At 45.1% G+C, this 13,373-nt stretch overlaps 1 protein-coding gene and 1 pseudogene across 11 annotated transcripts in view; both read right to left on the bottom strand.

Moving 5' to 3' along the window:
* Positions 1-5,874: 5,874 nt before the first annotated feature.
* On the bottom strand, positions 5,875-6,053 carry LOC139277880 (U2 spliceosomal RNA; annotated as a pseudogene).
* A 5,426-nt stretch (positions 6,054-11,479) lies between these two features.
* Positions 11,480-13,373, bottom strand: part of LOC139276706 (protein FAM107B-like) — a 270,434-nt gene continuing 268,540 nt past the window's right edge. For all 11 annotated transcript variants that reach the window (XM_070894681.1, XM_070894687.1, XM_070894689.1 and 8 more), the window contains one exon: positions 11,480-12,885. In XM_070894681.1, the coding sequence (XP_070750782.1) occupies positions 12,769-12,885 (117 nt within the window). In that variant the 3' untranslated portion in view covers positions 11,480-12,768. The remainder of the gene's footprint in view (positions 12,886-13,373) is intronic.

Here is a 13,373-nt window from a genome sequence, read left to right as displayed (position 1 = left end):
ACAGGTCCACATTCTCAATCAATGTAATAGCAACTGTCAGTTAAATGTAAAGCTTGTAATTGATGATCAGAGTTTTATACATGTTATAAGCAAAGAAAAGTCGTGCAATTGCAATCGGAGCTACAGTTTATCCACAATGAGTAATGAAACGTTGTGCGATGTTGGATTTCAACTGCATTCAGTTAATGTAGCGGGCAAACACCCATCGGGAGCACACAGGTCCAGCGAGCTACCCAAAGCTCTAGCCTGCGGCCCTGGAACCAGAGTGATGCACCACGGAGTGTGGCCACAAGCAGCTAAAATAGACAAGCTGCAGAGCAAGCGATCTCAGGAGAGCAATGGCACTGGTATCGATACCCTGCCGCTGATCGGCTCCACCTCTCGGGCACCCGATGGCATCAACTGCCACGAGCCTGAAAGAGCAAACCGCGCTAAGGCGCAGCCCTAGACCCTATCGCCACCAAGGGTATACCCGGGAACGAAGGGTCACCCGCAACGGTTCTCCCAAATGGGACCGGGACCAGCCAGGATCCCAAACCAAATAATGCCCAGGCAAGCGAGTCAGCAGTTCCCTGCTCATTGCAAGACGACTGCTCCTCAGGGAGCAGCAGCGACCCGGGGCGCAAGGAAAGGACAGGGAGGTCACAGGCATCTATGAACCTGCCCGACATTAGGAGCAACGGCAAAGGCCCCGAGAGCAGACAACTTGAGCCAGCCGGGTTCCCACTGCCAGCACTGGGCACCGCACCGCCACCAGACTACCTGGACACCATCCAGCAGTTCTGGTACTAGTTTGTCCTCATACACCGGTGCTGACACCAGTACTGATTCCAAGTATGCATCTAGTAGGTATCTACCATTTGTGGTCATTTTCCAACAATCTATAGACTCTGGATCAGTTCCTATGGACTGGAGAGTAGCTAATGTAACGCCACTTTTTAAAAAATAAGGGAGAGAGAAAACAGGGAATTATAGACCGGTTAGCCTGACATCGGTAGTGGGAAAAATGTTGGAATCAATTATTAAAGATGTAATAGCAGCGCATTTGGAAAGCAGTGGCAGGATCGGTCCAAGTCAGCATGGATTTCTGAAAGGGAAATCATGCTTGACAAATCTTCTAGAATTTTTTGAGGATGTAACTAGTAGAGTGGACAAGGGAGAACCAGTGGATGTGGTGTATTTGGACTTTCAAAAGGCTTTTGACAAGGTCCCACACAAGAGATTAGTGTGCAAAATTAAAGCACATTGTATTCGGGGTAATGTATTGACATGGATAGAGAACTGGTTGGCAGACAGGAAGCAAAGAGTAGGAATAAACTGGTCCTTTTCAGAATGGCAGGCAGTGACTAGTGGGGTACCGCAAGGTTCAGTGCTGGGACCCCAGCTATTTACAATATACATTAATGGTTTGGACGAAGGAATTGAATGTAATATCTCCAAGTTTGCAGATGTCACTAAGCTGGGTGGCAGTGTGAGCTGTGAGGAGGATGCCAAGAGGCTGCAGGGCGACTTGGACAGGTTAGGTGAGTGGGCAAATGCATGGCAGATGCAGTATAATGTAGATAAATGTGAGGTTATCCACTTTGGTGGCAAAAACAGGGAGGCAGAATATTACGTGAATGGTGACAGATTAGGAAAAGGGGAGGTGCAACGGGACCTAGGTGTCATGGTACATCAGTCATTGAAAGTTGGCATGCAGGTACAGCAGGCGGTGAAGAAGGCAAATGGCATGTTGGCCTTCATAGCGAGAGGACTTGAGTATAGGAGCAGGGAGGCCTACTGCAGTTGTACAGGGCCTTGGGAGGCCACACCTTGAAAATTGTGTACAGTTTTGGTCTCCTAATCTGAGGAAGGACATTCTTGCTATTGAAGGAGTGCAGCGAAGGTTCACCAGACTGATTCCCAGGATGGCAGGAATGACATATGAAGAAAGACTGAATCGACTAGCCTCATATTCATTGGAATTTAGAAGAATGAGAGGGGTTATCATAGAAACATATAAAAATCTGACGGGATTGGACAGGTTAAATGCAGGAAGAATATTCCCGATGTTGGGGAAGTCCAGAACCAGGGGTCACAGTCTAAGGATAAGGGCTAAACCATTTAGGACCGAGATGAGGAGAAACTTCCTCACTCAGAGAATTGTGAACCTGTGGAATTCTCTACCACAGAAAGTTGTTGAGGCCAGTTCGTTAGATATGTTCAAAAGGGAGTTAGATGTGGCCCTTACGGCTAAAGGCATCAAAGGGTATGGAGAGAAAGCAGGAATGGGGTACTGAAGTTGCATGATCTACCATTATCATATTAAATGGTGGAGCAGGCTCGAGGAGCCAAACAGCCTGCTCCTGCACCTATTTCTTATGTTCCATGTTCTTATAAATGCACCTTTAAAATGAAACAGCTTTTAGGTAAGTACTGCTTCAGCTGAAAATTATTCTCATCCATGTTCTGATTAGTCTGTTCGAGAAGCTACATTGGTGTTATCACTGAAATTGTTTCATTTCATCTCTTCTGTGCGACCTTGTCGAAGACAATTTCCATGTACCTCCTTACTGGATGAAGAAGATTTTACTGGTAATTGTACTTGTTTAGTGATATGATTTTACTGTTCCTGCTCACTCTTTAGTTGTATTGTAAACAGAATATTTACTTTGTGATAACCTTCACTGTTTCTCTATTTGTCTAAGTCATATAAATAATTTTGTTTAACTTCAGAAATTAAAAAGATACAACTTTAAATCTGAGTTTGAATTTTTTTTATATCAAAAATTCATTATTTATTTTAAGTCCCTGACTATGAAGATGAATCTTTTGTTTGTTGGAGCAGAATTGCAGTAACTGAGTTCTGCAAACAACATTGGAAGTAATGTTCCCCCTAATTTTAAATTTGGGTGCACGTTCCCTCTAAGAGACTGCACCAGCGCAAACCTTCACATTGGAATAGTCAGTCCAGGGCTGCACGGCCGCGCCGCTTCATGGGAACATTGATTTGCTGAAATATGTGACCTGTGGGGCCTTCAAATAGCACTGCCTCGGGTCATCATCATAGGCAGTCCCTCGGAATCGAGGAAGACTTGCTTCCACTCTAAAAGTGAGTTCTCAGGTGACTGTACAGTCCAATAGCGGAATTACAGTCTCTGTCACAGGTGGGACAGACAGTGGTTGAAGTAAAGTGTGGGTGGGGGAGTCTGGTTTGCCACACGCTCCCCCGCCCCACTCACCACATGTGCTTGTTTTCTGCATGCTCTTGACGATGAGACCCGAGGTGCTCAGCACCCTCCTGGATGCCTTTCCTCCACTTAGGGAGATCTTTGGCCAGGGACTCCCAGGTGTTGGTGGGGATCTTGCACTTTATCAAAGAGGCTTTGAGGGTGTCCTTGAAACGTTTCCTCTGCCCAATTTTGGCTTGTTTGCCGTGTAGGAGTTCTGAGTAGAGTGCTTGCTTTGGGAGTTTTGTATGGGGCATGGGAACAATGTGACCCGTCCAATGGAGCCAATCGATGCTGCCTCGGGTATATATCTATTGGACTGCATTTTGCAGTTATAATGACGTCAAACCTGTCAGCTTTCTTTTTTTTATTCAATCATGGAATGTGGACGTCGCCGGCAAGACCGACATTTATTGTCCATCCCTAATTGCCCCAGAGAAGGTGAGCTGCTTTCTTGAAGACAACTGAGTGGATTTGCTAGACCATTTCAGAGGGCAGGTAAGAATCAACCACATTGCTGTGTGTCTGCAGTCACATATAGGCCAGACTGGTTAAGGACGGCAGATTTCCTTCCCTAAAGGATATTAATGAACCAGATGGGCTTTTCCGACAATCCAGTAGTTTCTTGGGGCTCAATTTTTCTCAAACCCGTTTTCTGGCATATTGCCAGAGTTTCGCCCGTTTTTCTAGGCCAGAAATGCGCTAGAAATATTTTGCTGAAGTTTCCCCGATGTACAATTCGAATTTGGGCGCCGCGCAGCATGTCCAGTCACCTCGGGGAGTTGGTGGGGCGGTGGGGGTGATGGGGGTGGGGGGTGTGGGGTGATGGGGCAGGAGGTGGGTGGAGCCTGCTGCCTGTGCTGAAAAAACGATGCTGCACCTTCTAATCATGCGCAGGAAAAAAAGTGCCGTTTTTGCCGTTATTTCAATGGATGCGCCTGTGCAGTACAGCTCCGGGTTGGCAATCAGCCATTTTTAAAGAGCCATTGTGTGTGTGATAATGTTGAGTGCTGTGTGACAGCATTGGAAAAATCAGAGCTGCAGCAATACAAGATGCAACGCGCTGCAAGGACCAAGAATTTCTTACAGGAAGAAGTGGAGGCACTAGTTACTGTGATTGAGAACTGATGGCAGGAGCTGGACACCAGCACAGGTCACATAGTTCCACCCAAAGAAATGAAGAAACGCTGGAACCAACTTGCAGCAGATTACTGTGCAATGGTGACCACCACGAGATCTGGAGGCCAGGGTAAAAAGCAGTGGCAGGACCTTGGTCAAGTAGTTAGCGTAAGTAATAATTTCATTTATTCAATGGAATTGCAATTGTACATGTGGCCAGCTGTATATGTCCCACCCAGCAGAAAGACACCCTCTCTAAAAAGTTGAATTTTCATCTTTGCAGAGGAAGGTGGCACACAATGAAAGGGAAAGAACTTAAACAGAAGGAGGCCTGGAAAATCTGCACCCACTGACACCCTTGGAAGAGAAAGTCACTGCTTTTATGGGTCCTACCCGGAGAAAAGCAATCAGTACTGCACGAGCTGGGCCCACACTCGAGGGAGAGGGTAAGTCCTGTAAATTCCACAGTCTGGCTTTGCTAAATTTAAGTACTGCGCGGGCTAGCCATGCTTCGGTTCCTGGGGATGTCTCCATCAGCTATGCTTCAGTTGATGCAATGTGCTATCATTCATCGTGGTCCTTCAAATCAGCCTGCTGCCTGCACTGTGTGAGCCTACTCATACCACCCACCCTCTGCTGCTAACATTTGTCTGTGTTCTATTATACTTTGCAGAACTTGAGGCTGACCCTAACGATGTAGAAGAAAATTCAGACGAGGACAGCCTGAACAAACCAAGAACATGGGGGTGAGGAGGAGGTGGAGTTGATGGAACTGGATGAAGCCCCCACTGTTTTACTGACTTTGGAGGAGGTGCCGCTCATTGTGGTGATAGCCCATTCCGTGACTAGTGGTTTGAGTGCTGGTGGGACATTCCATGGTTTCCGAATGTCTGAGGCTGTAAGTCCCAGTGGTGTGGTGCAGCGAGGCACACACAGGGCCCCACCTTCCGAGGCTGTGGGTCCCATTGGGGAGGTGCGGCCCACACCCGTGGGGAGGAGGGGAAGAAGAGCTGGACTGCGCTCTCCTGAGGTGCAGGATCTGACAGATGTGCTTCAGGTGATGCCAAATGGCATTGAGAAATGACGCGCACATCCCCAGTTGTAGCTTGAAATGATCCGGAAGCATAGAATGAACGTGCAGCTGTAACCTTCACTTCAACTGACAAAGCAGTCCTCCTGATGCTTCTAAGTTGCAGGTCTGCTTTCACCAACTCACAGATCTCAGTTACAACTTCTTTGCAGAAACACAGCCTTTTTGACACAGTCTGCATCACTCAGGTGCAGGTACAAACGCCTGTCTCGATATACCCGAGGTGGGTAAGGCCTCCTGCCCAGCATCCTATGGGCTCCGATGTTCCTGATGCGATGTCGTCGAATCAATTGTCTCCTATGTAGCACCATAATGGAAAAGGCTCGCATAATGTATGGCATTGTCAGTATTTTATTTATTTTAAAAATTTTTATATCCAATTTCTTTCCAGATCAACTCTAACGCCAAAGATCACTTTGCGCCAATATATTTGATCTTAGACAAAAGGCTGAGAGGCGAAGTTGCACCGTTCCTGGATACACTGCAATACCAGGTCTGTGCATGGAGTGGACAGGGCAAGCCCCTGTTCCAGCTCCCTGTCCAAAAAACAATTTAATATCAGGTCCCCATACGGGATATTAAACTGATAAGAACAGATACTACACTTGATGTTAGCCAAAAGGCCGAGAAGCGATCGTCAGTATTGCCTCCATAGTTAAATTTTACCTTTGCAAGAAGCTCAAAACGGCAGGAAGGCAGGCAGAACAGGTTCTTTGTTCTCTCTCCCCAAGGTCTGTATGGACCACACCACACCCAGGTCTTGTAACTTCTCCTCCGGCCCCACCCCCCCCCCCCAACTCATTGCAGTCTCGTGCGTAGTGCAGCAGCCTTCCAATTGCCACCTCCCACACACTCTGCCCCCCCCCCCCCTCCCGTATCCGGGCCCGGGGCCGATTCTGACGGCCGATGCCACGGCGTTCGGTGGTGGTGTGTGAGTAAAAAAAAAATTAAATCTTTAGAAATCCAAGAAACTTCCATGTACTCCGTTGAAAGGTTAAAAAAACGTTGAACTTTACTATGGATATTTCAAGTGTTAGAGACTCCCTCCAAAACCTTCGATGAAAAACAATGGCATCTTTCAGTGCCGATTTGTCAATGCGCGCTGCTTTCTGCGAACTCACCAGAAGGTTTTTTGGGAGTGGCCAGATACGCCGAGCTAGGACTAAACTTTTTTGGCCAAACTGCGTAAAATGATGAAAACTGGCGTGGACATGAGGGAACGTCAAAAAAACCTAACCTAGAAAAATCGTAACTTTGTTCTTACATAAAGCAGTTACACCGGCGCAGATCACAGGGGGAAACCTCGAATTAAATAATTCCGCCAGAAAAAATGGCACACTCCAAAAAAAACGCGCAAATGACTCGGGAAAATTGAGCCCATGGTCACCATTACTGATACTAGCTTTTTATTCCAGATTTATTTAATTAACGGAATCTTTAGTTTGATATAGCAGAATTGCAGTAACTGAGTTCTGCTAAAAAGAATTCTGCAAACAACAATGGAAGTTCAAATATTTGCTGAAACACGTGGCCTGAGGGTGCTTTCAAATAGCACTGCCTCAGATATATCTTCATTATGTTGTATTGATCGCTTTCTTTAAATAAAGTGAATCCATTCAGCAAGGTGTTTTTGTGTCAGTCAGGATGAGCAAACAAGAATGTGTGATATCTTGACTCAGCTGGTAACACATTTTTCTTGGTCAAAAGAGCCCCACTCAAGGATTTACTGCTCATAATCTAAGTCGAGACTCCATTGCAGATTGAAGAGAACTGAACACTATTGGAGATATTTGAAGTAGACATTAAACAGATGTTGGGGCCACAATTGCTCCCTGCCCGAAGCAGAGCGCTCCCACCCCGTTTCGGTGTTTTCTACCGCAGCTGCAGTCAAGTCGCTTCTTGAGCGACATTCGGCTCTTTGGTTTTGATCGGGAAGTCGACTTTGACAACACCTGAGGGGCAAAAACACGGCGGTGACGGCAACTGATATCATCACCACCGCGATGATATCATCACTGCCCCGCGTCACCACTGTTCTCCCCTTCACTTAAAGGGGATAGCCTCCATGGTTTTAAAACTTTGGCCCACTGGGCCACCAGGGAAGGTTCCAGCCGGTCAAGAGGGGTGCCGGGCTGCCTGTTGGCGGCCCTGCCGATCCTGGGGGCATAATTGTTGGGCCGACACGGCAGCAGCGGCAGTAGGCACTCCCCTTTAAGGGAAGCCTGTGTGTAGGTAAGAACCCTTCTTTGTGTATTCAGTGAGGCCACAGTCTCACTGAACCACCGGGAAAAAGCTTGTTTTGGCACCACTGGGTGGACCGAAGATTTTCGGAGGGGAATGTCGCCGTCGGGGGGGTTCGATTGGTGGTGCGCACGGTTGTGAAGCATTTACCGCGGTTCGGCAGCAGCAGAGCGGGGGATTGGGGCACCGCCGGGAAAACGCGGGAGGGCAATTGAGTTAGCAGCGGCCATTCAACGACAAGTCGGCGTCCACTCCACTCCGCAGCGTGGCTGCCGCTTTTCGGGGGTAACAGGCCTGAAGGAGAGGGGCAATTTTGTCCCCGAGGAATCTCTTCACTCAGAGGGTTGTGAATCTTTGTAATTCTCTACCTCAAAGCACTGTGGATGCTGAGTCGTTGAGTGTATTCAAGCGAAGATCGATAGATTTTTGGACTCTAAGGGAATCATGGGATTATGTGGATCGGGCGGGAAAGTGGTGTTGAGGTCGAAGATCAGCCAAGGTCTTACTGAATGACGGAGCAGGCCTACTCCTGCATCTAATACTTATGTTCTTATAAATAAGTGAAAATAACATTAAATTTTTAATTTTTTGAAGTCTCCAACAATAATTAAATTCTGAAGGAATGAGATGCCACGCTTGTAAAATTACATTTACGGAGCCAGGGGGGTGGTTTGGCAGTAATTAAAGGTGACAGATTAGGAAAAGGGGAGGTACAACGAGACCTGGGTGTCATGGTACATTAGTCATTGAAGGTTGGCATGCAGGTACAGCAGGCGGTTAAGAACGCAAATGGCAAGTTGGCCTTCATAGCGAGGGCATTTGAGTACAGGGGCAGGGAAGAGTTACTACAGTTGTACAGGGCCTTGGTGAGGCCACACCTGGAGTATTGTGTACAGTTTTGGTCTCCTAACTTGAGGAAGGACATTCTTGCTATTGAAGGAGTGCAGCGAAGGTTCACCAGACTGATTCCCAGGATGGCGGGACTGACATATCAAGAAAGACTGGATCAACTGTGCTTTTATTCACTGGAGTTCAGAAGAATGAGAGGGGATCTCATAGAAACTTATAAAATTCTGATGGGTTTAGACAGGTTAGATGCAGGAAGAATGTTCCCAATGTTGGGGAAGTCCAGAACCAGGGGTCACAGTCTAAGGATAAGGGGTAAGCCATTTAGGATCGAGATGAGGAGGAACTTCTTCACCCAGAGAGTGGTGAACCTGTGGAATTCTCTCCCACAGAAAGTTGTTGAGGCAAATTCACTAAATATATTCAAAAAGCAGTTAGATGAAGTCCTTACTACTCGGGGGATCAAGGGGTATGGCGAGAAAGCAGGAATGGGGTACTGAAGTTGCATGTTCAGCCATGAACTCATTGAATGGCGGTGCAGGCTCGAAGGGCCGAATGGCCTACTCCTGCACCTATTTTCTATGTTTCTATGTTTCTAAAATAACGCATGCCATTGAAATTTCACTTGCACCTGAATGCACCAGCTCTAACGTTTTCTGCCGTGTTTAGTGGGTAATTAGTGGATAAGTGCCACAACACCATGCCCTTTATGTGTTTTAATGCTGAGTGTATCGGCGAGGTTCCCATGGTTTATTGCACATGTGTGGACAGCGTAAGTTGCTGTGTAATTTATCCATAATAACGGTGAGCGCTGACAGCCTCACTGTTGGTCTATCGCAAAATCCCAGCCGATGTGCACAGGTCATTGCTTTAAAATATACAGTCAAGTGTCCTTTTAGCTCAGTTCGAAGGTTGTGAGTTCAAACTGCTCACCGGGACTTGAGCACATAATCTCAGTTGCCACTTCAGTGCAGGCCTGCTTTCAGTGAAGATGTTAAACTGATGCACTCTCTGAGTTCAGGTGGATGTAAAAGAAGCCATGGCACTGTTTGTGGAACTGAGTTCTTCTGGTATCCCAGCCAACATTCCAACACAAACAAAAGCAGATTCATTGGTCATTTGCTGTTTTCGGGACCTTGCTGTGTCCATATTGGCTACTGCATTAACAACAGTGATGACACTTCAGAATATCATTCATTGGCTGTAAAGTCATTTAGGTTGACCCATGGACATGATTAGGTGTTATATGTGGAAAACCTTCCAGACCTGCTCTGAGGTTTACAAAATCAGTTGTAGTTATCCCATTGGATGAATGTAAACAAAAACAGGAATTTGTTTGGAATGTATAAACCTCCACAAATATTATGGTAATTGTAATATTTGAAACAGAAAATGCAAAACCTAAACAATATTTATGCACCAGAAGTTTCCACAGAGTAAAATATGTGTATTTTTTATTTCAAAGTTATAATTTACAATGACACAAACCTATAGATGGCAACAGTACAGCTGAATATAGAACCCCCTTCTCCTGTTATTAATAATTAAACTGAGTAACTATAATCACAGACATTCACAGACTGGATCTTGAATTTTATATGTTTTATACACATAGAAAAGTAACAATTCCCCCCAAAATGAATAACAGTGAGAGAAAGTAAACTCCATTTCAGGGTTAGTTCTGTGAGACACATTCTATCAGACGTATGTAACCATGTTTACTGTGGTGATGTGATAGGTATAACTTACCCAACAGTCAATACCTATTCAGCAACGTTTCAAAGGCAACATTTCCAAAACATATACAGATAGCTGCTACCATTATAAACAACGTGAATTGTCATTTTAATAGTGTTAGTTCAGTTGAACTTTTTTCACAATTCTGTTCAAGTAAAATATAAGAAACCCTTTCATTCTATTCCCCAGTGAATCTTATACACGGAGAGCAAAGCTAAGAGGGACCCAAACTCTTCCAACACATTTAAACGGTTTTCAGAGTTACATTCATAACCAACTAATAAGTATATTTACAGTAAGCATAGTTTCCATGACCTGACACTACCTAATACCAAAAATGATATCCGTATCGTGAAATATATAATATAGCAACAGAATGAACATATAATTGCTGCACCAATTAACCACTTGAGTTCTGATTTTTTGTTCTATAACTTTAACCTTTAAAGCAGTAGTCATTGCATTTCTTGTGCTAATTCCATGAAATTCTTGTCTTAACAGACTATGGGGTCGGAATTGGCTGTCGCCCCGGTTGGGGGCGGTATACTTTCCGAGGCTGGATATTCTGCGCCCAGTGCAGAAGTCCAGCTCCGGAAGTGAAATTGGAATTACCATCCCTCACAGGAAGTGGAGTGCAATGCCGCGCACTCCAATTCCTCTTGGGGCGTTGTCCAGGCACCTTGCGGAGCGCTATGCAGCCTCTCTGCGTAATGCTGACGCGTTTTAATGCCCTTCCCCTTCCGTTAAAGGGAAGGGACGCTGCAAGCTCTACACGGCCCTTTGATGGGCCTCCTCTAGGCCGCCAGGGATGCTGGACTGCACGATCATGGCCTGGACCCCGCAACATCGGTGGACAACGGGCTGACCGGTGAGTCGGAGAAAATAAAATGCCGGTGTGCGGCGCAAGCACACCTCCCCTTTAACCTTTGCCCCGCGATCGGTGTGCAGTCCGGCTCGCAACCCGCAAGGTTGCCGCTGGCATCGTCCGCGGCAGCCTCACGGGGAGCTCCCCAATTTCCACTGTGGGGTGAAAAGGGTTCGGCACACACAGCGCTGATGTCATTGCCGGAGGCATGGCAGCCTACGGCGGTACCAGCGCGGTGCGGCGCGACTGGAGTTGCGCCTCCGCTAACTCCCGTGCAATCTTGCGAGAGCCGGTAGCAACGCCCGCCCCCTCCCCCAAGCAAAAAGACATTCCTGCCCCATTAGTGCCCCCCGGAAGCACTAACATGAGGGGAATTTCACTCCCGATATATTCTGCATAGCATCCGCAGTATCTTGCTTCTGTATACATTCTGTAAGGCTCATTTCTGTGATTTTCTGTGGCTGAATATGGTAATGCAGCATTCACAAAAGATATGGAACTAATAACTTTTTGTAGTAATTTCTTAATAAAATTAGTCTAAAATTAAATATGCCGTCATGAAGACAGAACACATATTTCTAAAAGGGTTTAGGTCAGTTATATCTTTGTTCACTGTAAAAATTATAATTGTGCAGACTCTATTCATTACTTCATCCCATATATATATGTGTAGATGATTACTGCATTGAGAATCATGGTATAGTTCTTCAGAATGCATGTTGTGCTATCTAAATTTAATCCCTAAAAATCAGCAGCCCACAGCTCCAAATCTTCCCGGCAGATTCTGGCTAATTCAGCTGCTGGCTGTATGTGTGTCCACACAATGATGCATCCATAAAACATTACCATGTACCATTTATTTCATTGTTCTGAACTGGAGCTTAAGATTAATATTAAAATATCTATGCAGCATTTACTATGATGTCATCTTCCATTAGCAACATTTTAAATTCAAATACAGTTGTAGCAAGAAACCTAAACAGATGAGTCATAAAGTCCGGGCAATCTGCAATACGGACAAAAGGCTCATTTTGATTAAATAAAAGCCACCAATGTAACATGAAGATGACCCTCACCATCCCATCATGTCAAAGGGAACATTCTGCTGTGTTCTCATTAAATAATTAAGTATCACTACTGCAGCAATCAGTTGATGTTATTTAAGTGAAAGAACCTTTGCACAATACTCTTACTATGAAACATTGTTTAAATGCATTGCATCATCACGTGCAATGTTTGCGAGAATACAATTAGCTCAATGCAGCTCACATCATCAGTTTTAGCAGGAAGTAATGAATTTATAGTGTACTGATAGGTCACTTTCTCTCCACTATTAGTAAGTCACCTTCCAGCTTCATCCAGATTCATTGGATTCCTATCATCTCCGCCTTTATCCAAACTTATTCACCGTAAAGCAGCACTTTTTCATTTTCACCAAATGACCAGGATTGGTGAGTGCCCATAGAACAAACGTTCCTTATGTCTGGAAAAGACTGGCCATCTATTTCCAGCAGAATAAACCTTTTATAATTCATTATTCTCTGAAGTAAGACAAGAACATTAAATGAACTCTATAGTGATGGCATAGAAAATCAGTCAAATAGAACTGGTGCTGAGCTTAACCAACCAGTTAAATCCAATTAAGACGGAAGAGTTCTGTACTACCCAGCCTTCTTTTCTGTGCTGAAAGTGGATGTTCGCCGTAAGTTTTCTTTGACTTTGATGAATTCAGGAGCATTTTCTTCTTCCTCTTCACTTCTCTCCTGTTCTCTTTCCAACTGAAAGACAACATTTAGTACAATATGTCAATATTGCAAAGGCTTTCTGCACTAGTTTTGACTTGCACTTGCTGTAAGTAAACCACAATATATTATGAAGTGTTATGTACAATAGGTCAGGCACAGAAGTTGCATATTAGGTTAATGACCGCGCCAGTACTAAATCAGGAACGAACTGGAATTTGGTAAAAAAAAAACAGATTGTCAAGGATTTGTTGACATATTATCCCGGTGCTATCGGGAATATTGGAAGTTTTCCCTGGATCACCCCGCCCCCAGATTCTGAAACTACTGCACAAATTTATTTTGTCCCTGTCGTAAAAGTGAAAAGTGGTGGATATCCTTGGCAGTTTAAGTTATAACAAACTTTTGTAATTTTCACCGCACTTTAGGTATTTTTAACACTTTGGGCAATTTTTCGGGGAGTTTCTCAGTTAGTATTTTTCAAATGGTTGATCAGTTTTTATTATTTTTCCAGGTATGTGTAT

The sequence above is a fragment of the Pristiophorus japonicus genome, chromosome 12, assembly GCF_044704955.1.
Source record: "Pristiophorus japonicus isolate sPriJap1 chromosome 12, sPriJap1.hap1, whole genome shotgun sequence".
Lineage (NCBI taxonomy): Eukaryota > Metazoa > Chordata > Chondrichthyes > Pristiophoridae > Pristiophorus > Pristiophorus japonicus.
Note: the sequence above shows the minus strand (reverse complement) of the source record. Positions and strands in the feature narration are given on the sequence as shown.